The 22,276-nt window shown below is 44.1% G+C and overlaps 1 protein-coding gene across 1 annotated transcript in view; it reads right to left on the reverse strand.

Moving 5' to 3' along the window:
• PKP4 (plakophilin 4) overlaps window positions 1–22,276 on the reverse strand; it is a 257,392-nt gene that overhangs the window by 14,841 nt on the left and 220,275 nt on the right. Inside the window, exons 12-15 of the mRNA XM_068969317.1 lie at window positions 9,389–9,572; window positions 4,879–4,996; window positions 3,245–3,436; window positions 2,870–3,043 (exon numbers count right to left, since the gene is read on the reverse strand). Of these exons, the coding sequence (XP_068825418.1) occupies window positions 2,870–3,043; window positions 3,245–3,436; window positions 4,879–4,996; window positions 9,389–9,572 (668 nt within the window). The remainder of the gene's footprint in view (window positions 1–2,869; window positions 3,044–3,244; window positions 3,437–4,878; window positions 4,997–9,388; window positions 9,573–22,276) is intronic.

Consider the following 22,276-nt stretch of genomic DNA (forward strand, 5'->3'; position numbering starts at 1 on the left):
AGATTAAATCTGTGATGCCAGTGAAGAGAAAACAGTTTGGGAAAAAGATAAGCTAGGATGACTGATTTAAAAAGAAATCCCAAAGCCTGAAAACCTCAAACCACCATCTGGCAGATATTTTTGTGCAGAAAAGAGAAGGCAGTGATTACTTTCTACTTCAGCTACATAAACATGATTAAGGACGGATGGCGTGTCTTCTCTGCAGTTGGCCCCATGCCAGGTCCAGAGGCTATAAATAGCATGGCAGAGCTGGTAACTGATCAGTGCACATTAAAGGAGAACCTGTCTCCATCTAGTCATCTTTTCCCTGTATTCTCTGCAACAATATTTACAGTTTAGTAACCCTTCAAAGAAACTGCTTGGGGAAAAAATCCCTTGCCTTGGAAGAAAAGGAACTCTCCAGGAACACTGAGCATCATAATTCATACACATTGGTGAAAAAGTAAGTATATCTGTGTGCAAAATGCTTTATCATTCAAGATTAGTTAGCTGCTGCTGCTGCTTTTTTAAAATCCACAGTCAAAAACTTCTTCCGTGATTAAGAGGCAAGTCTGTACAGTGAGTCAGTTTGGGCACCACATGAATTGGAAATGAACACGAAGTCATCAAGGAAACAAACAAACAGAAAAAGTAACATTTGAAAATGGGTCTTTAATCTTGTTTTGAGCTTTCACTGACATTTTTACCAATACAAACTATCTTTCAAAATTTAGGATAATTGAAAAATGTTGCTCATAAAACATCTTAATACTTTCCTGCTGTGGTCAAGACACAAAGACAAAGATCTGCCAGCCCTTTGTATTATTTTGAACATGAAAATATGTGATGACGCTTCTTTAATATCAACAGAATGGATTTTTAAAAAACATAAATAAAAGGAAAAGATGCATTTCAAAGATCCTATTAGCTTTCTTCAGGTCAATACTCCTGTTTTCTAAATCAAATGAAATCTGCAGGGGAGACATAATACACAACTTACTATCGGGTAAAGGACTTGGGCAGCTTTGGCAACTTCTCCCTCTGAAACCTGCAAGGACAGAACCAATGCCTGTCTCTCTTGGAGACAACTGGCTCAGTTTACCTCGGGTGCCTCCCTTTCAGAACGTTACCACCATCACCACTCCCAAAACAGCTTCTCACTTTCTCACATCTCTTACCACGACTATCTTGTTTTCTTAATGAGTCCAATATTTTGATTTACTATTTTCGATATCTTTGAAATCACTTCCATATAATATTTACATTTTAAATGACTCTGCCACTTAACTTCTATTCACTAAAGGTCCCAGAAAACAAAATTCTACAACTCAAATTATATATATTTTAATTATTGTTTTTAAAATCACCATATGATTCTCAGGTCATAAGGAGCTGGAGGTGAACACCGTATCACCAACATAAATATTTCTGAATACTTATGTGCTGGGCACCGTCCTCGGTCCTCCACATTTATTACCTCATTTAATCCTTAAAACACATAATGAGGTGGGCATTATTTCCATTTTACAGATGATGAACCTGAGGACATGAGGATGAATCTGAGGCCTCCAGCTAGTAAGGGAGGTAGGGCAGGATTCGAAGCCAAGGGTCTGGCTCCAGAGTCAGTACTTAGATGCTATTAGTACTTTTAATGTTTTTAACTAATTAACAGTTGATTTACAATGTTGTGCCAATCTCTGCTGTACAGCAAAGTGACATACACATATCAAGAACAATAACAAAAAAACCACAGTGGCTTAGCACTAGGCCTAATTATTTATATATAAGCATAACAACAGCTGGCTGCATGCTAGCAATGCAATACTTTTCACTCTCATGGAAAAAAACAACGCCCAGCCAATTTTTGTTTCGGGAGGTGGTGATGGAGGATTTAACCAAAAACAAGCATTGTAATAATTCTACTAAAACATACTTGTTGGCAAACTTCTAGAGGTTGAAATGTTTCAAACAAGGATTGTCTGAGACGTTGTCAGATGATATTTAAAAAGTTCTGAGAACCTGCTTATAGTGGTAACAGTGGGAAATCACCTTCAATTTTCCTAATGAAGTCACACATTTACCAGTGGAGGCAGAAACTCTGCCACATGTAGGTTCTGCAAGTATTAGAAAGGAACGAAGGCCCAATCTCAGCTCCAATTCAAGCCCTTGGCATCTCTTACCAGGCTCTCCAACAGAATCCCAGCCTCCATGGCTCTTGACTTCAAATTCACTCTCAGTGCAGCTGCAGATGGGATCCAGTAGTGTCCACATCAGTCTGTCTATGTTGCCTGTCTGCTTAAACCCTTTCAGCGGCCCCTCTGGTCTGAAGGCCAGGTTTTAGCTCCTGAAGCTAGGCCGTCAGGCCTGGGTCCGAGGGCCAGTTCCACCATGGGCACTCTTTGCCCCCCTGCACATCTCAGCCACCAGCCTGTGGCCTCTGCCCATGACGTCCTCACTGTGAGGGCTCTTGTCCCCTCTTGTCCCTTTATCTGGAAAGCTCCCTCTGCACCCAGCCTCACACTGGGCGGGCTTCATCTGCTCATTCTTAAAGGCTCCACTTGGGCAGCACCATCCCCCCAGGAACTCTTGCCTACCTCCTGGAGACCCTCCTTCCTTGCCTTTCCCTCACCAGGCTGGGTTAGAGGTCCTCTTCCAAGACCATGGAGTCTATACAACACTTACTCAGTACGTCTGGTTTTCTCTTTCGCCTTCAGCTTCTCATGGGGAAGGGCTATGTCATATCCACCCTCAGATCCCCAGAGCCAGCTGCAGTCTCCTCACTCTTTTGCCCCTGCCCTTTAGCGAGCTCTAAGTGCCTTCGCTTGTCCCTTTCCACTGGCCATGGCTGGTCTGACTGCATGGAGGTGTGGACGAGCGGAGGACATCCTACCTTCCAGTTTCCAGCAGAGAGGTTCTGGAGTGATCCGGCAGAGCCTTCCAAGGTGGCTGGGTTGGAACTTTCTGCTAGGAGGGTCAGATACGGTTTTACCACCGATGGGTGCCACAGCATCTCAACGCCTTTGGGGGACTTCGACAGTCCTGGGATAGGACCGACTCCATCCCACTGAAAGACAAAGAACATGCGCTGGTGGAGGCAAAGTCAAGACAGTATTCAACATCTGAAAACATTCCTTTCTGCTGGACTCAGCCAGAGCTACGCAGAAAAGCTGAATCATGAGAAAAAATGTTTTCTTGCCAAATATGTGATTTCTTACTCCCAGAGAAATGAAACTTTTAAGAGTTTCATATCAAATAAAATGCTAACTTGATCCTCTTGTGGTGTCCTCTTTTTCTTCTTCTTCTTCTTCCCCCAGCAGCTTGGCTCCGAATCTTTGCTGGGAGACTCTTTTCCGAGTAAGTCATCCAATTCGTTCAGCCCCAGCAGCCGGGCCTGAGGCACCTCCAGCTCTAGCCGATACGACAGGTTCCTCAGGGTGCACACGCAGTTCTCCACTGTCTGAAACCCAACACGGCGCAGGGTTAAAACCATCATAGCGTGTTAGTGCAAAATGCTTCTGTACCAAGCACCAGTGGTACTAAATAAATGTAGAATATGAAAGAACTGTTTTTCACTGATGGGAACCTGCAACCTGAATGTTAGAACGCTGATTCCAGACTGTTGGTGGGACCCCAAGCTCACAGAGTGTGCAGAGCCACCCGAAGAAGAGCTGAGGATCTGATTTCACACTGAGTGAAATGTGCGGGGCTCTGGAGGGAAGAACACCCAAGGTTTCTGCTTCAGGGCTGCTGCAGTGGCAGATGCCCCCAAATTACCAGAACCCCACTCCTTCTCACAGCTGGGAACTCTCGTCACGACAGCAGCTGTGGCCAACCCCCTCCGGCACAGCCCCTCCCCCAAATGCCATCTTTGTCCTCTTCTTCCATCTCCCACCTCTCCCCTCCATCTGTGCAAAGTTCCACGATCTCTTTCGTTCTACATTTTGTCTTCTGTACATGGTCTTTTGCCCCCCAAAGTCTCCATCACACCTCTAATGGGGAAGCCAGCTGTCTATTCAACCAACAGTGTCAAAAACCAAGTTCAGTTTTGCCCCGCAAGCGCTCCCCTTCCAACTTGTTTACTCCTCTCAGTTTCATCTGCAGATCTTTTGGTTCAGTGAAGCTCAAATGAAAACGTGGCTGTCACTTTGAATTCTCCTCTACCTCCTCCCAAGCCTACCACTCATCATTCTTTTCTCTCACAGACCCTTATCTTCAAACCCAGGCCTACCTGCGGCCTCTCTCTCTCCAGCCCAATCTGAGCCACACATGACTGGCCTGCCGTGGGAGTCTTGACATATTTAGTCCCTCTTTCCTGTTTCTTCCCACCTTCCCCAGCCTCTGATGCCAGTGCAGACCCTGGATGATGAGCAGAATGCCTTGTACAACGGCTGGGATGGAGGAAATAGGAGGGGAGGATAAGGGGCTTATGCTGGGAACAGAGGGAGTGGATGAAAGGCAGCAACCTGGGATGTAGAGAGGGGCATCCTTTGGTACCGAGGCAGGTCGGGCAGAGAGGTGGGGGGGATTCCAGTGCCTCAATCAAGAGCTTGTATTCAGTAAATACTCAGATGCAGATGGATCTGACTGTAGCAGCAGGGGATACAGAATCAGAGGGAACAGCAGTGGGGCAATCACCTTGACACTGAGCCCAGAATCACAGAGAAGGTCTGGGCCCTGCTAAGGTTCTTACACATGGAATCACTCAGTTTTCACGGTTCTAAGGCTATTTTCGTTACGTTCTCTTGTCTCTGTTAACTTGTAATTTTTAGAGACATTCTCCCTTTAACCTCGAGTGTAACCTAACGAAGAGGAGAGGGTCAGGAATTCCAGCCAGAGTCAAGGGCATGCAGACGGTGGTGGTCAGCAGCTGTTGTCCTCTGCCAACCAGCATTCACTGACCTTGCTGTCGTAATCGGAAGTGTTCACACACGTGTGGATCACATACAACAGCGAGTCCACCAGCCCCTCGCAGGACCGCATCTGCTTCCTCGCTTCCTCCCCAGCAGAGCTGAGATTCCTATACAGGCAGAGACACAGGGGAGCTCATTAGCCATGGAGCCTTACCTTAATGATCTGAGAATGGACGACAGAGCAGCGTGTAAATTTGGTCTGAGGAGGCGTATGGAGCCTGCATTTTACAATCTCAAGAGCTCATAATAACAGCCAGCCCCTCATTAGCCACGAACAGAAGACAGCAGGGACACTTGAACTTCGTATCTCTCTCATGACAGGTCACTTTCTAACCTCCTAAAAGGATTATTTTGGGGGCTTATCCTGAGTTTCCTTCTATGTAAAAAAGGAGGAATAATAGTAACTATCTCATAGGATTGCTGTGAGGAAAAGATGAATTGCTACAGATAAAGCAATTACAAAAGTGCCCACCATATGAAAGGATGTGTGTTAGCCATGCGTGGTTGCTATATTCAGGCAGTTTTACTTTCCTTGTAAGGCCATAACGTCTTGGCAGTCCCTGCACCTTTTAAAACATGTTTTGCACGTAGTAGGTGGTCATAAATGCTTCTTGAATGAACAGAGGAAACATCACTTCTTATACAAAAACTTCAAGTTAAATGAGAACACTCGGTCATGTTACAATTTTCCTGATCTTTTAAATTAATAAAACTCTGAGTTGTTTTTAGGTCTCATCCACACTGAAATTTTACTATCCATTCAATTTTGTGAATTGATACCAAATTATAAGGCTCTATTTTATGTGCCATTAACAAAGTAGTCTAACTCTGCAATTTTGCAAAAATTAGCCTTTGTAAAGGGGACTGAGAATGACTTCTCTTTTCACCTTTGTTTTTCTGAGGCCAAAGAGATACTATCACCTATAATCCCTCTGTGGTAACCTCTATGCTGCACTCAACAGCTGCCCTCTTCTGTTCCTCATATCTCTCTGGTTTTCCTCTCATCTGCTGTCTTCCTTCTCAGCCTCTTCTGCCCATGGGTCCTTCTGGGGGTGCACAGGGCTATACTGGTCCCTGCCTCTGTCTTTGCACTCTTCTTGGATGGTGTCCTTCTGTTCCTTGGATTTAACACAAGGAATACAACCTGTGAACCCATGACCCCTAAATGTCTATCTTTAGGGCAACCCCTCTCAAGAACTCCAAACTCATTTATCCCGATAGTACTGTATGGATAGCTAATTAGATAACTCAAAGTAGACCAGCCAAAACCCTCAGTTACTCCCCGCTCCCCTCTGCCTGACCTCATCAATAGCACTTCCATGCTCCCAGCTGATCTGGCCAAAGACAAAGGCGCTGTCCTTACTTCCTCTCTTTCCATTGTCTATCACAGTCAGTCAGTGAGCAAATCTTGTCAGCCTTTCCCTCTATAACATACCCCACTCTGCCTACCTCTCTCCAGAGCCTGGTCTCAGCCACTCTCATTGTTTGCCTGGATTGATGCACAGCCTCACCTTCTTGCCTCCACTGTCCCCTACATCACAGTCAGAAACCATGCCCACTCCTGTGATTAAAACCCTGTTTCCCACGGCACTTGGCATGTGGTACAGACTCTTTCCTGTGATTTAAAATATCTGACATAACCTGGCACCACTCTGCACCTTGAACATTAAGCTCCAGCCTCGAGCCCGTCCCTGCCCCAGAGACTTTACACCCCTTGTTTCCTTGGCCTAGAGTGTGTCCTCCTCACCTCCCTCATAGGTCCTCATGTGAGCAGCTTCTGCAGTATTTCAGATGCAGGCTGAAACTTTACCTCCTATGAGAGACCACCTGACCTTCAAAGTACCCAGCTAGTAACTCTTGCTGCTAAGTCGCTTCAGTCGTGTCCGACTCTGAGACCCCATAGATGGCAGCCCACCAGGCTCCTCCATTCCTGGGATTCTCCAGGCAAGAACACTGGAGTGGGCTGCCATTTCCTTCTCTAATGCATGAAAGTGAAAAGTGAAAGTGAAGTTGCTCGGTCATGTTCCACTCTTTGCGACGCCATGGACTGCAGCCCACCAAGCTCCTCCATCCATGGGATTTTCCAGGCAAGAGTACTGGAGTGGGGTGCCACCACCTTCTCCGTAGTAACTCTTAGGTCACCCTATTTTTTTTAAATGACATCTGTTATTTTCCTATTTACCTATCTTCATCAATAGAACTTTGTTCTATCAGAGCAGAGATCTAGTCTGTTTTGGTCATCACTAAATGTACACAGAAGGCATTCGCCAAATGTTAATAGCTCTGAACCACTGGGGGAGCCTGTGTGTCCTGCTCCTGGGCTTTTTTTGAAGCCCGGCAGACTGGCTGAGTGATCACAGTCTCCCCTTTCAGGCATGGAGAGAGGATGAGATGCTGACCCACGAATCAGCAGCGGCGGCCACGTGACCTGCTTGGTGATGCAGGAATCTGAGTCAGGGAGTTGGTCTGTCCTCTAAGAGCCTGACTCTTGTCACCACCACCGCCCCTGCCCCCACCCACCGCCCCTGCCGGTTCTAGGCGAAGGAGCCCACAGTTAACCATTCCAATAGAGGAAGGCTTCAGGGGAGAAGCCTTCCTGGTGGCTCAGACGGTAAAGTGTCTGCCTGCAATGTGGGAGACCTGGGTTCGATTCCTGGGGTCGGAAGATCCCCTGGAGAATGAAATAGCAATCCACTCCAGCACTCTTGCCTGGAAAATCTCATGGATGGAGGAGCCTGATAGGCTACAGTTCATGGGGTTGCAAAGAGTTGGACACGACTGAGCGACTTCACTTTCGCTTCACTTTCACTTTCAGAGAAGCCCAGGCCCCTTCCCCTGCTCCCACAAACTCTGTTGTAGAGATGCTTAGACATCTTAGCTTAAATGTGAAAAGCGCTCACTGTGTTATCATTACATGAAGCATTCCATACAAGCTGAGTCCTCACAATTCTGAGATGGTATTATTACCCCTGTTCTAAAGATGAGGAAATCAACGTTCAGAATGGGACAGTAAGCCAGTCAGTCTGAGGCAGAACCCTAAGGTTTGTTTCAAGTTCCCAAGAAGCCTTGGCAACAGCTGATGAGAACGACCAGCAAATAAGGAGCAATACTGTAACACTTAAAGGAGGCCTTCTGGATTTCAAATGCTAAAGATAATGACTGAAAATATCATTTATTTATAGAACTCAAATCCAATGACTGGTTAAACTACACCTTTCTGAACCCTTTTAAAAGCAAAAAGGTTTCAACTATTACATTAAAAAAGTTAAAGTCACTCAGACGTGTCCAGCTCTTTGCAATTTCATGGACTATACAGTCCATGGAATTCTCTAGGCCAGAATACTGGAATGGGTAGCCTTTCCTTTCTCCAGGGGATCTTCCCAACCCAGGGATCGAACCCAGGTCTCCCGCATTGCAGGTGGACTCTTTACCAGCTGAGCCACCAGGGAAGCCCAAGAAAACTGAGTAGCCTATACCTTCTCCAGCGGATCTTCCCAACCCAGGAATTGAACTGGGGTCTCCTGCATAGCAGGCAGATTCTTTACCAACTGAGCTATCAGTGAAGCCCAGATTTAAAAGGACTGACATCTAATTAACAGGCATTATATTAGTTTCAGGTGTAGAACACAGTGATGTGACATCTGAATACACTATGAAATGATCACTACAGTGAGCCTGTCACCACACAAAGTCAAAAACATATTTCTTGTGATGAGAACTTTTAAGATTAACTTTCTTAACACACAAAGTCAAAAACATATTTTATTTCTTGTGATGAGAACGTTTAAGATTAACTTTCTTAAGTCTCTGTCAGCTTTACAACATGACATTGTTGACTATAGTCACCACAGTCACCAGGGCTTCCCTGATGGCTCAGATGGTAAAGAATCCACCTGCAATCCACCTGCACATTAACATTCAATCCCTGGGTTGGGGGGATCCCCCGTCCTAAGAAATGGCAACCCACTCCAGTATTCTTACCTGGAGAATCCCCATGGGCAGCGGAGCCTGGGGCGCTACAGTCTACGGGGTCACAAAGAGTTGGACACGACTGAGTGACTAAGCACAGCACACACAGCACACAGCTACCAAGGTGTACACTATATCTTCATGACCTATTTATTTTACATCTCAAAGTTTATACCTCCATATTTTGAATTTAAACAAATACCAGGCTACAAACACATTAGCAATCAGAATGTAATAACCAGAAAAATGCTGTTAAAGTGTAAAACACTGGAATTTTGGCAGTAACTTTGCAGACTGAAAGGTTTTTTTTGACTAGTCTATAGAAGAGTCATTTACAAGATAATGTCTTTCAAGCCACTAGTCTGTGCTCATGTTTTCCTCACAGAGTAACAAAGTCTAGTGGCTTAAATTTTTAAACAAACTTGAAAACTTACATAGATATTAATGAAAGTGAAGTAAATCATCCTAAAATCAACTTAGCTATGACACATATTATTTAATCAGACAATCGGAAAGAATAAAATATCTACCTCAAGCAACCTGTTGTATTACGCAGAACGAGTGAAGTCTGAAATTTAATTTTATGATCATCATCAAAAGAAGAGTTATTCCATCCAGAATGTGGAACGATCACAGTGTTTGTCAGGGTCGAGAGAGCATCTCGGATGATTGTCATCTTTACAGCATCACATGAGGATAAATTCCACAGAACTCCTAAAGAAGGCAGATTTTAAAATCAAATCATCAATTAGAAATCCTGCAGTTTTAGAAATGAAATGAACATATTAGCATTAGTTGATGGGAACTCAGTCTGTTCCAAATCTAATCTATGGCCTGAATTTACACCCAGGCTGGGGCTGGACCTCTAATAAATGTTGAGTGAACATATGAGTTTCTGGTACATCACCAAGTCATCCTTAGGCAAGATGACTGTGGTTTTGCAAAGCAGAGTTACTCCATGAGGAGGATGGGCACAATCTAATCAAAGATCACAAATATGATGCATCTGTGATGGTTGTAAAAATGAGGTTCCTGTATTGTCTCTTTCATTTAATGTTCTCTGTGACAAGCCATTTTTACAATTTAGTACTTGAAAAGAACTTCTCTTTCTCAAAAGACTTACACTTTCTCTTCATCACACTTCCTTTTCTTACTTTCGCTCGTGGGAAGCTCAAGCATACATATTATGTGTGCAGTGACTTAACTGGCACAAAGAATGGTTACACATTTGCTTCGTCTCCCTTATTTAGAAAAGGTTTAAACATTTCTGTTTCCACGTTAAGAGTGTTTTTAGTATGTGCAAATTACTACCATTCCTTTTTGGATACAGGCAAGACACTAACAATAAATTAAAAGCTGCTGATACTGTAATTCATATCAAGATTCCAAGGACAACAGACCCTAAACGTAGCTTATTAGAGTGTTACTTGAATTACAAACATACTTGAAGGTCTTCATTTCTGTGTCAACCATAAGAGGTTTATCCTTACAGCATGCGTATTTTCTAATAATTACTCTTTAGAAATTAGAGAAATTTCAAGATTATACCTACTCTAATTTTTACATCAATGCATTTTCCTAAGAAGGAAGGGGATGGAGGAGAAGTTGTGCAGCTGGTTCCTCTGCACTGAAGTCCCTCAGAACCCTACACTCCTGACGTATCCTTGGCAAGGATCCTTGCTTCCATCAGTACAGCGCTTTTAGAATTACCAGCACACAAAATGTTCAAGGCCCTGTGGAGGGGACAGAGTTGGCAAAATCTGCGCATGTCCATGGAAGCATGTCAGGCTTGTGAACGTGACTGAAGAGTGTCAGGCTGGAGACAAGACTGAAAGCTGCTGCTCTGGGTCTGGTGACCAAGAGGCCAGCCTAGAAACTGCACCGCCTCCCCTGGGTCTGACAAAATCGCAGGGCCCTTTAAAAGGAGGGAGGCAGGAGCGAACTGACAGGAGCTTGCTTGGTTTCTTTATGAAGGGAGGAGGAGGGGTAGAGGCCAAGGCCAGAACCAGAGAGAACACTCTGTGAACCGGGAGGACCATCATTCCCCACGTCTGCCCTGACCCACTCTCAGGGCTGTCGACGGTCAGCGATGGAGGCAGATGCAGGGCTCCGTCTCGGGTCCTGGCTGCTCTCCGCTCTCACTTGGCTTTGGCTTTTGGGCCTCACCGACTGGGTTTCCTTTCTTCCCCCAAGACACTATTTCACCCTGTCTCTGCTCCTACCCTTTGGGGTGGGACAGCCCACCATAAGCACAGCTTTTCAAAACCTCAGCCTTAGCGGTGACCCACCTTGTTCAGCTCGGACTCGAGGGAGATTTGGACAGTCCAGAATCACGGAAAGGAAAGACCCTGCTTTGTCTCTTAGAGCCTGTCCTGTCCACCACGACAGACCTTTGCTTCTGTAATTATTTTGCGGCAGACACACACGGCAGGCGCTCACAAAATGAACTTCAACTCCACAGGCAGCCCTACTTCTCTATGGATTCTGAGGGTTCTGCTGAGCTCCTGGAGGGGTGCTAGGGGAGGGGTGGGTGGAGAACTGGGGCCAGGGCTCTAGATCCTACCCCAGTTCACCCAGAGTGGCTCCAGCCTCTTTTCTCAATACTGGGCTTCACTTGTGTGTTGCTGTTTGGAAAACTGGGTTTTGGGTCTAAAAGACATTTAGAAAGGGCTGTATTAGGGGAAAAATATCTGAGGATGGATGACCACAGAACAGACCTTGGGAGCTAAGAGTGAAAAACGAGTCTCTGAAGGTTGGCTCTGACCTCGATGAGAGGTGAGCTGAGAGAAGACAATGGGTTGAGGTGCAGAAGGGATGGTGACAGCAGCTGCCACAAATAGGGCTCTATGATTTCCTGCCAGCCAGTTGGGCCTCACCACCCAGGGCGCTGAGGAGGCCTGCATCCGGGGCAGCGTGTGGCCCAGAGGCCGTGGTGGCGAAAGTCGTTTCCCAACTTCCCCTGCTGACAATTTTATATCATGTGATTCCTAAGGCCATAGAGCAATTTTCCTGTGAAATCATTTCACAGTCCTCACTCTACAGAATTCTACACATGGGGCAGAGCTGCATTTTCCAATAAGCTACCTTCTACTTCACGGAATAAATGCATTCCAGTAAAATCCACTTAAGGCAAGGTTTATGGAAAGTGAAGTCTATCATATTGTAGGCTATAGGTATAAAATGAGATATACCTATACAGAAAAGTAAACAGTGTTGTCACAAACTTCAGGTGAAACCATGACTAAGAAGAGGGCTGGTTCTTAGCACACTTATCTTGAAGCTGATGTCTAGAGGTTCTCTGATCGCTGGCAGAAAAGCTTGTTTCTCATGGTTCCTGCCTCCACTCCTGGCCCCTTCTAAGATCTACTCTGGCAAAGGATAGTTACCAGGTTTGTAGATTGGCCTGATTTTCTGTCCCAGAATGAGAATTTTGTCTGGATCTTTCTGTTCCTTGTCCAGCATTTAGAATGATCAGTGAAGTTATATGTCATTTCACAGTCGACTACCAGCCATTACATCTACTTGGGACTAGACAGCAGAACGTTCACAAATCAACATCAACAACAGTAACTTGGCCATTTTACTGTGGTCTTACTCTTTGCCAGGCACAATGTGCTTTACACACAATACCTTAAAGAGTCAAGACACACAAAATAAACTTTCCATTTAATGATTTGGTGGGCTTGAAATTCCACATGTTGACTTTTTACACTATGATGAGCATTTATCTTTTCTAAATCTAATATTAATTTAAATTTCATTAGGCAAGCATAGTAGGTTAAGAAATACTCTTTCATTCTTTTATATGTCTGGTTATACTTATGCAGGGCACACAAGGAGCTCAGGAATATATGTTAATAGATCCACTTAAATAGCCTGCATTTCTTTTTAGATTTCTGTTTTACTGCTTGCCTGTCAGATTTAGTTCCTAAGTATTCCTTCTTTTTCACTTCTTTTCTGAGTGTTCTCAGAGTATCCTCTCATGTCTGTAACTATAGAGAGAGGGTCAGAACAGTGGTGCGGATCTTCAAGGGAATTCGCATCAGTTCAGTTCAGTCACTCAGTCATGTCCGACTCTTTGCGACCCCATGAATTGTAGCATGTCAGGCCTCCCTGTCCATCACCATCTCTGGGAGTTCACTCAGACTCACGTCCATCGAGTCCGTGGTGCCATCCAGCCATCTCATCCTCGGTCATCCCCTTCTCCTCCTGCCCCCAATCCCTCCCAGCATCACAGTCTTTTCCAATGAGTCAACTCTTTGCATGAGGTGGCCAAAGTACTGGAGTTTCAGCTTTAGCATCATTTCCTCCAAAGAAATCCCAGGGCTGATCTCCTGCAGAATGGACTGGTTGGATCTCCTTGCAGTCCAAGGGACTCTCAAGAGTCTTCTCCAACACCACAGTTCAAAAGCATCAATTCTTCGGCGCTCAGCCTTCTTCACAGTCCAACTCTCACATCCATACATGACCACAGGAAAAACCAAAGCCTTGACTAGATGGACCTTAGTCAGCAAAGTAATGGCTCTGCTTTTGAATATACTATCTAGGTTGGTCATAACTTTTCTTCCAAGGAGTAAGCATCTTTTAATTTCATGGCTGCAATCACCATCTGCAGTGATTTTGGAGCCCAAAAAGATAAAGTCTGACACTGTTTCCACTGTTTCTCCATCTATTTTCCATGAAATGATGGGACCAGATGCCATGATCTTCGTTTTCTGAATGTTGAGCTTTAAGCCAACTTTTTCGCTCTCCTCTTTCACTTTCATCAAGAAACTTTTTAGTTCCTCTTCACTTTCTGCCATAAGGGTGGTGTCATCTGCGTATCTGAGGTGATTGATATTTCTCCCAGCAATCTTGATTCCAGCTTGTGTTTCTTCCAGTCCAGCGTTTCTCATGATGTACTCAGCATAGAAGTTAAATAAGCAGGGTGACAATATACAGCCTTGACATACTCCTTTTCCTATTTGGAACCAGTCTGTTGTTCCATGTCCAGTTCTAACTGTTGCTTCCACTTGCAGGTCAGGTGGTCTGGTATTCCCATCTCTTTCAGAATTTTCCACAGTTTATTGTGATCCACACAGTCAAAGGCTTTGGCATAGTCAATAAAGCACAGATAGATGTTTTTCTGGAACTCTCTTGCTTTTTCCATGATCCAGCGGATGTTGGCAATTTGATCTCTGGTTCCCCTGCCTTTTCTAAAACCAGCTTGAACATCAGGGAGTTCACGGTTCACGTATTGCTGAAGCCTGGCTTGGAGAATTTTGAGCATTACTTTACTAGGATGTGGTAGTTTTGCTTATTTTTTACCTGAAGACCTAAATGGACAGTTGCTGAAACCAGCACCCTAGTTATGGGGCTAGGGAAAGCACACTGCTGATCCATCTCCCAGCACCAGAAGTTACACCAAAATGCCTGGATCTCCATCCCTCAAACTGCAAAACTGCAGGGTCAGTGTTTCTCAAATATAAAATGTGAAATTATTTAGAGGTATGTAATCCTTCTGTAGATGTACAGAGTAGCAGAGGAGGCTATCTTTTGGTCAACTTGGATGACTCATAAGACCAGTCTGTCATAGAAATTGAGGCTTCCTCTTCTGCAACTTCAAAAAATGTTCAAAATTATTCTTGATCAGAGAAAAGGAGGGATTCTATTTTTGATATGCTTGTGGCATCCACACAAAGGCAGCTTTCTGATCCCACACTAAGGGTTACATTATACTTCCAATCATGCACTTTCCCATATAACACTGAAAAGTACATTTGGCATGGATTTAACTTGCCATTTTGAACATCAGGGCAAGTTCTAAGACACTGGTTTTTCTTCCCCACTTTCTATTTAAAAAATAAAGGTTATAGAAAGCTAAAGTAACCAGTTCTGATCAAACAATATTAGATGAAAAAGGTTCAATTAAACTTAAAAGCCTTAGCTATGGAATGATTAATTTGACTTTTCTACTCAAAGTCAAAAGCACCAGTCTTAAGACTAACTAATAATACCTGTGTGCACACACATCACTAAAGTAGTAATAAAATAATGTTCTTTCCACTTAGTCTGTCTAGGGCTTCATTTAATGGGTCAGGGAGAATGTTCCTAGAGCAGTAAGTAATGAATAGAAAATACACTAACTCCCACATGCAGCGAGATTGATAAGAAATAGAGAGCTTCAGGATTAGCATTCTCCATCAAAATGATAAACCTCCAGCTCCAACATCCTAATGCAGAATGCACTTCAGAGATATTCAGCATGTTGACTTTTACAGTATGATGCGCATTTTTTCTAAATTTAATATTAAATTTCATTAGGCAAGCATAGTAGGTAAGAAATACTCCTTTCTTTTATATGTCTGGTAACACTTATGCACAGCACACAATAAAATAAACTTAAAAATGAACTATAATTCAGCTTAGGAAACTTGAGGTTTTTATTCAAAACAATTAGTTTTTTTGTTGTGAGAACTATGAACATGCATAAACAAATTTAGAACATGTTAGGGAATTTCATGCCTCCTATTGAAGAAAACGCTGCTTATTCTCTACCACAGGAAAAAGTACATGTAATTAAGAGTAACCAGTAACCACAATGAAATACTCCCATAAGAGATGAAAGCTAATTTTCCCCACAAATTATGAATAATCAGAATACCATTTCACATGAATCCTTGGCTGCAGAATTTTGAAAGAGCTCACATTTAAAACTAGTTTTATAGCTATTCAAAGAGCCAAGTGATAATTTTATAGTTAAATTAGGAACTGATTTTACCTGATTAATTAAAAATAATAGCACCATTTGAAAAATGTATTTCTTAAAGGATATTAGAAAACCAAACATTTGGAAAATGCTATTTTTTGAGTAGCATAAATACATAACAGCCTATGCAATTTTTTTCTGATATGAAATAAATCTAAGCCTATTAAGTTTTATATAGTATTCATGTTGCTGCCTAGTTATCAAAAAATGAAACAATGAAACAAAAAACCCAACACTGAACAACACAAGAGTTCATGGACACTGCAAAAAAACAAGAAAAAGAAAATAGCCAAAAAAGTACTAGTGCACTTCAGGTATCACTACTGACCATCCCTGCATTTTCCTTCATAAGCTGGCCTCATGCTCAGTGTTTGTTCTTGTTTTAGGTATGCTCTTTCACGAGATGTCCACTAGGCACCCAAGCCATAGGGGTGTGAAGACTGTTAACTCAGAGGAGGGACAGTAAGGTCTTGGCCCCACGGTTCCCTGCACAGAGCAAGCATCACGACAAGTCAGGTCATGTTTCAGTTCTCTGGGGGTCAGAACACTGCGTGTGGTATATCTGTTCATGCCCGCCCGCCGCTCCCCCCTGCCACCCCACCATTCTGCATCCATGGGCTCCGTGAACAGGCTGCAGTTGTGTATCCCCACCCTGTAAGCATCTTTGAAAAAGAGGGGTAGAAATATTAGACTGTCGAGCATGCAAAGTGCAGCTAGTCCAAACTGAAATGTGCTGAGTGTAAAGTATGCACGTGATTATGAAGACCTGGTATGAAACAAGTGAATGTAGAACACCCTACTAATAGCTTTCGTACTGCTTACAAGTTGAAGTGATATTTTGGAACTATTGGGTCAAACAAATTACACTATTAAAATAAACAGATGTTTCTTTTCCTTTGTAATGTGGCTACTAGGAAGTTCATAACACGTGCCCTGCATTTACACTTTGGAAAAGTGCTGGTAGGGGTGCTTTTACAGCAGACACTAAAGGAAACAAGTAGGCGGGCCCTTGGCTCCCAGGAGGCCTTGACACAAGGAGTTACAGCACCAGGCAGCAGTGACCAAGGAATCACCAGCAGGAAGAGCAACAAGGCCAGCTGGCATGTGGTTTGTGTCAGGCACTCCACAGCAACCCCAAGTGGCAGGTGCTGTGTTTATCACTGGGGAGCTGGTGCTGGTGAGGGGCACTTGCCAGGGGTCAGAGAGCAAGAAGGAAACAAGTCGATCAGACTCTGGAGGCCACACTCGCTCCCAATACCAGGTTGCCTCTCCCTGGATGTTCACTGAGCAGGCGAAGCTCCACCTTGGTGTGGAACTGGAGACCATGGCATTCAAGCTGGAGTGTGAAAGGTAGAGGCCAGGCGCAAGTGGGCTTGGGGTGCTCTTCCATCTGAGAGGGGCAGGAATGGGGGAACCCTGAGGCTGGGATTGGCCCAGAAGGGAAGGTGAGCTCAGGGGCTGTAGATTTGGCTGGCAGGTGGGGAAGTGTGGACTGTAAGGCCAGGGGTCATTCCAGGAGGGGACAGGGACACTGAGGGACCAGGAGGGGCAGAGCCTATGTCCAAGGACAGTACTTCAGGGAGCACGTGATGAGGACCTGAAGGAGTGCGGAGGGGACGGGAAGAGGAAGGGAGGATGCTTGTGATGAGAATTTGGAGCCTGATGTAAGCTGAGGGTGATGTCAAAGATGAGTCAACAGTTTAGCTCATGTGTGAGACTATGGCTCGGTTGACAGAGACAAGGAAATCAAGGGGGGAGTGGGAAAAAATAGTGTGAGAAGTACTTGCTATTTGTGGCTTCAGGTGAATGTCTCAAAACTTTCCACTAGGACGGGAATGCTGTAAATAAATTATGACACTGAGACAGAAATGAAATAATGGGAAAGCAATTATTATGAGAGTGTCTTTAATTATACTAATAGCTTTCTCTGGAGAAATTCCCAGGAAAACAAGTCATGGTGGGATAATCATCTCCAGGGTTCCGAAGAAGAGACCATCTCAGCAGAGATTCCTAACACATGTGTGAAGTGAAGTCACTCAGTTGTGTCCGACTCTTTGTGACCCCATGGACTGTAGCCTATCGGGTTCCTCCGTCCATGGGATTTTCCAGACAAGAGTGCTGGAGTGGACTGCCATTTCCTTCTCCAGGGGCTCTTCCCAACCCAGGAATTGAACCTGGGTCTCCTGCATTGCAGGCAGACGCTTTACTGTCTGAGCCACCAACTGTAACTCAACTGTACATCATGTGTGGTGACTCTCAAACTAGCTGAATGTGCAGTCCTGGGCCTGGCTTACACTCCTACCTCCTGGCTTTCTTCTTCCTGTGCCTCTGCTGCCAGCCTAGGTTTTGCTACACTCATTGCTGGTTGGCACAGTGGCATCCTAGGTGGGGAGCAGTGCAGCTGCCTTGAGAGCTGGGTCCCACAGGGAGGCCTGGCCCGGCCAGCCTGTGGGGCTTGCTTTGTGACCCTGGTTGCTCCCTGAGATTTCCTGCTCAGCTAACACATACTCCATGCCAGGCATGGGAAGGCTAACTCGGACCCTGCTGCGGTCATGGTGGTCAGGACCTCTGGTTCCCATCACAGTGAATGATGGCTCAGATGCTGCACACAGTGTGGTCCCAGCCTGAATATTCAATTGGAAGGGGACTACTCTGGCTGCTTAAATTTTCCCAGCCAAAGGACCCAAATGATTGATCTTTATCTGTATAGAGTCTTTAAAGAAGATTGTTTCTGTGATTTTTCAGATACAAAGGTGGATCACAGCATCTTTAAAAAGATCTACCAATTTCTAAAGCTCCACTTACAGACCCACATTTGCATTTCATCATATTCTTTCTTACCTAGGTAACTTCCCAACTTCAGAGACAGGTTGAGAGGATTAACGACATCACAGAGGGATACAGTCTTATGCACCCTGGAAAAGCATTTCCTCTGAAAATAAATCAGCTTACAATTCAGAGTTGCTGACTAAGAATGGCCGGTAAGGCACATAAAGGATGATTGCTTTTGCTGGGGGACAGTTTATAAAAGTGAACAGGTCACATAAAGGGAAATCCTTCTAAGAGAAGTGCTCTGATGCATAGGTGGCAGTGGGGGTAGTGACGTGGCCACCCTGGTTGATCTTCAGGTCACTTCAGGTGCCGACAGAGTTAGGCCTTTACACTATCACAGAGATGGCCCTAGGAAAAAGTTCCTGCAGCTGTAGGTTCCACAGCTGACTTCTGTGTGTTCCAGGACGTACTTCTGCACTTGTAATGGCACAAGCTTCTGCCGAGTCATCTGGTCCAAGCAGAGCAGCTTAGAGACAGAAGGGCCTCCAGTCCTAGGTCTTAAGAGATCAGAAAGACTCTGAAACTGCAAAAGACCCGAGAAACATGGGTGGGGTCTTCTGGGCATCTTTTTTGGGTACGTCATGTGCTCTCATCCTTCTCACACGAACACGTTGGCTAGTTTGCTGACAGTGTCGTTAACGGGGCCTGGCTCATGCTGAGATACCCCCATCCAGGCCAGTGGCTGACCACGTGAACTCCACAGGAGACTCTGAGTCTCCCCACTTGACCGCCTCATCCTGCTTGGTGTTCAGAAGCCTACGCGCTAGACAGAATGTCATATTCCATTTCCAAGGGCAAATCTTTTCATACGCAGGATGCAAATCTTGAAATACAAGGCTAAGATCACATTTCACATGTTTCTGAAGCAAACTACCTGATCATTAGTTTGATGTAGTCATGCTAGTGACTAACTAAGTTCAAAAATATTTCTCTATACACCTGGGTGAAATTCAGACAGTAAAGGAGATATGGGATTTTTTTTTTTTTCCTTGTTGGTGGTAATTTGAAAGATTAAGGGAAATGAGAGGTGAAAATGGGCTTTTGCACCCTCCCCCAGACTTGGGGGATGGGCTGGGGCAGGCAGAGGCAGGGAGGAAACAGTTCCAACCTGCAAGCCAGGGAAGCCAACCTCTCTGCACCCTAGTTTCTTATTCTTTATGGCCCTTTCCAGCCCGAAGTTCTGTGACTTTGAATTAGCAGTTGTTGCTTTTATCAAGCTATTTTTGTCTTGCTACCAATGAAACTTTTGTCATTTTGTTTCTCATTACTGATTTTTATGGTTTGAAATGTTAAGAAGAGAATGCATTTAATAATAAAATGCTATTATTTTATAAAGTGGGCCAAGTGGTAAGGATTCTACCGACTTGTGCTGAGAATTGGGGGGCGATGCTGCTTGATTTCTGAAAACTACCCATGCGGCTCCGAACAGCTCTAGGGGCCCACAAAAAGCACAGCAGTAGCAGGCCAACTCCTCTCTGGATCAGAGAATAAATGACTGCTTTGAAGGCACATTAATTAGGCCAAGGGGACATGTTTAGCAATTGTTTCATTCTGTAATGGCAAGCAACCGTCCAAAAGGCTGAATGCATGTCCATTAAGCTCTGGCTCTTTATAGGATGTCCTGCTGTTTGCTAAACTTTAGCCTGGCCCATCTACTCTTCCTCGGTGCACAGCTATCATTTTCTTATTAATTTACTAATTAGAAATATGGAGCTATTGATCAGGAAAGGAATATGCGTAATTTCACGTTCTTCACAGTGTCTGGAATCCATTGCTGACATCCAAAAATTTTAAAATAAACAGTGTGGAAATATTTTATTTAGCCATATGGATGAATAATCACTTGCTAAATTGGAAGGAATGTGAATACGGCAGTCATTTAAACAAAGTCCATTATTATCCAAAGGCTACTTTTGGGTATTTAACACCAGTGTTAATCGGGGTAAGAGAAGTGTTATAATTTTGGGACATCTGGTGCATTAAAAGGCAGGCCTCCAGATTCCATGCAATATCTTCAATTTCTATAGTTTTAAAAAATGATACTTTCAGGATGCTCAATAATTTGAAGCTGACATATCCTGGCTTAGAAACACTAATTATCCTGAACAAGTAAATTCAACATAGTTTTTCTAGTGACAAGATGATCCCACTTTTCATCCATAGCCTGTGACCTAGTAGATGTTCATGTTACAACCCAACCGGGGGAAAACCATACTTCATCCAGCTTTCAGGTTTAAGCACAATAAAGGCAAAAACTATCTTTGTAATACAAACCTCACCTACACATATCAGCAGTTACTGGAAGAAAAGCTCATTAGGTTTCAACCTGGAAAATGTTCAACACAATGAAGAAAACACAGAATCATGTTACATATTAGAGAACTATTTTAATTAACAATGGCAGCCAAACTCTCCTGGGAAAATACACTTGGCCGAAAGTATTTTTTCCTTTTTTCCCCTGAAAATAAAGATGTGGCCCAAAATGCAGGCCCTGGACAGTTATTATATTTAAAGCAAAGGTGAAGCATCTTTTTAAAAGAATAGCTAAAACTTCTTCACTGAAGTGTGTTAAGAATGCCAAACTGAAACAAAAGGAACTAGAAAAAAGGGCGTTGGATTAATAACTAGGTTGAATTACTTAATATTAAGAACAACAGAACAAGGGGATACCAATTTTCAAGTGATACAATATTTTGAACATGACAGTTGCATTGTGCTTTAACATTTCATGATCCAAAGTTGACTATAACTTAAGTAAAGAACTCTTAGGCTATACCTACAAAGACCAAGCATCATGCAAGATTGGCCAGGGTCAGAGTATTTTGTGGAGACACTGGCAGAACATTAGTATGTGGAAGGATATCTTCTAGGAGATGGGCAGGTGATAGGGAATGCTGGGTGACGCAGTCACACAGCACACCCTACAAACCAGGTCTGGAGCAGATGTGCTTTAATGAAAATGGTTCAGACTGGAACATGCTTTCCCAGTTAGGAGCAATCTGGAAGGCTGGATTTGGGGCTATGTGTGTGCATGCTTAGTCATGTCCGACTGTGCAACCTCATGGACTGTAGCCACCAGGCTCCCCTTGTCCGTGGAATTAATTTTCCAGGCAAGAATACTGGAGTGGCTGTTCCTAGGCAAAATGAGCTCCCGAGGGCTTCTCTTCCTGGCCTCCCCAGTCGTACTTAATGTTTTCTTGGTGCTTTCTGGACAACCCTGCTGCTCAGTCTTAATGACTGAGTGATGACAAAGTAATGGCTTCCCTGTCCCTGTGGGTTCAAGCAAATGGTGGACAGCTTGCACGCCAGGGAAGCCATCCAGGGGCTCCATGCATTAGGTGGCTGATGGGCAAAATGAATTTTGAGGTCCCCTCCAATCTTGTGATTCTATGACTTAGAGACAGTTTATGAGTATTTGACTTGAGGAATAGTTAATGAAAGGGCAGGAGGATCTCTAGACGTTGTCATTCTCTAAAACATATCAGGGATTAGTTGCTCTTAAAACACTACTGAGGACGTCCATGGTGGTTCCAGGGGTTAAGAATCTACCTGTCAATGCAGGGGACATGGGTTCAATCCCTGGTCCAGAAAGATTCCACATGCCATGGGGCAACTAAGTCCATGTGCAGAACCTGTGCTCTGCAACAAGAAAATCCACTGCAACGAGAAGCCTTTTGCACCACAACTAGAGTAGCCCCCACTCCCTGCAACTGGAGAAAGCCCATGCACCACCATGAAGACCCAGCACAGCTAAAAATATGAATAAATAAATAAATGAAATTTAAAATAACAACAGACCACTACCGATAATTACAGTTGGTACTGCTAAATTCTGGAA

This window comes from Capricornis sumatraensis, chromosome 3 (genome assembly GCF_032405125.1).
Source record: "Capricornis sumatraensis isolate serow.1 chromosome 3, serow.2, whole genome shotgun sequence".
Taxonomy (NCBI): Eukaryota; Metazoa; Chordata; class Mammalia; order Artiodactyla; family Bovidae; genus Capricornis; species Capricornis sumatraensis.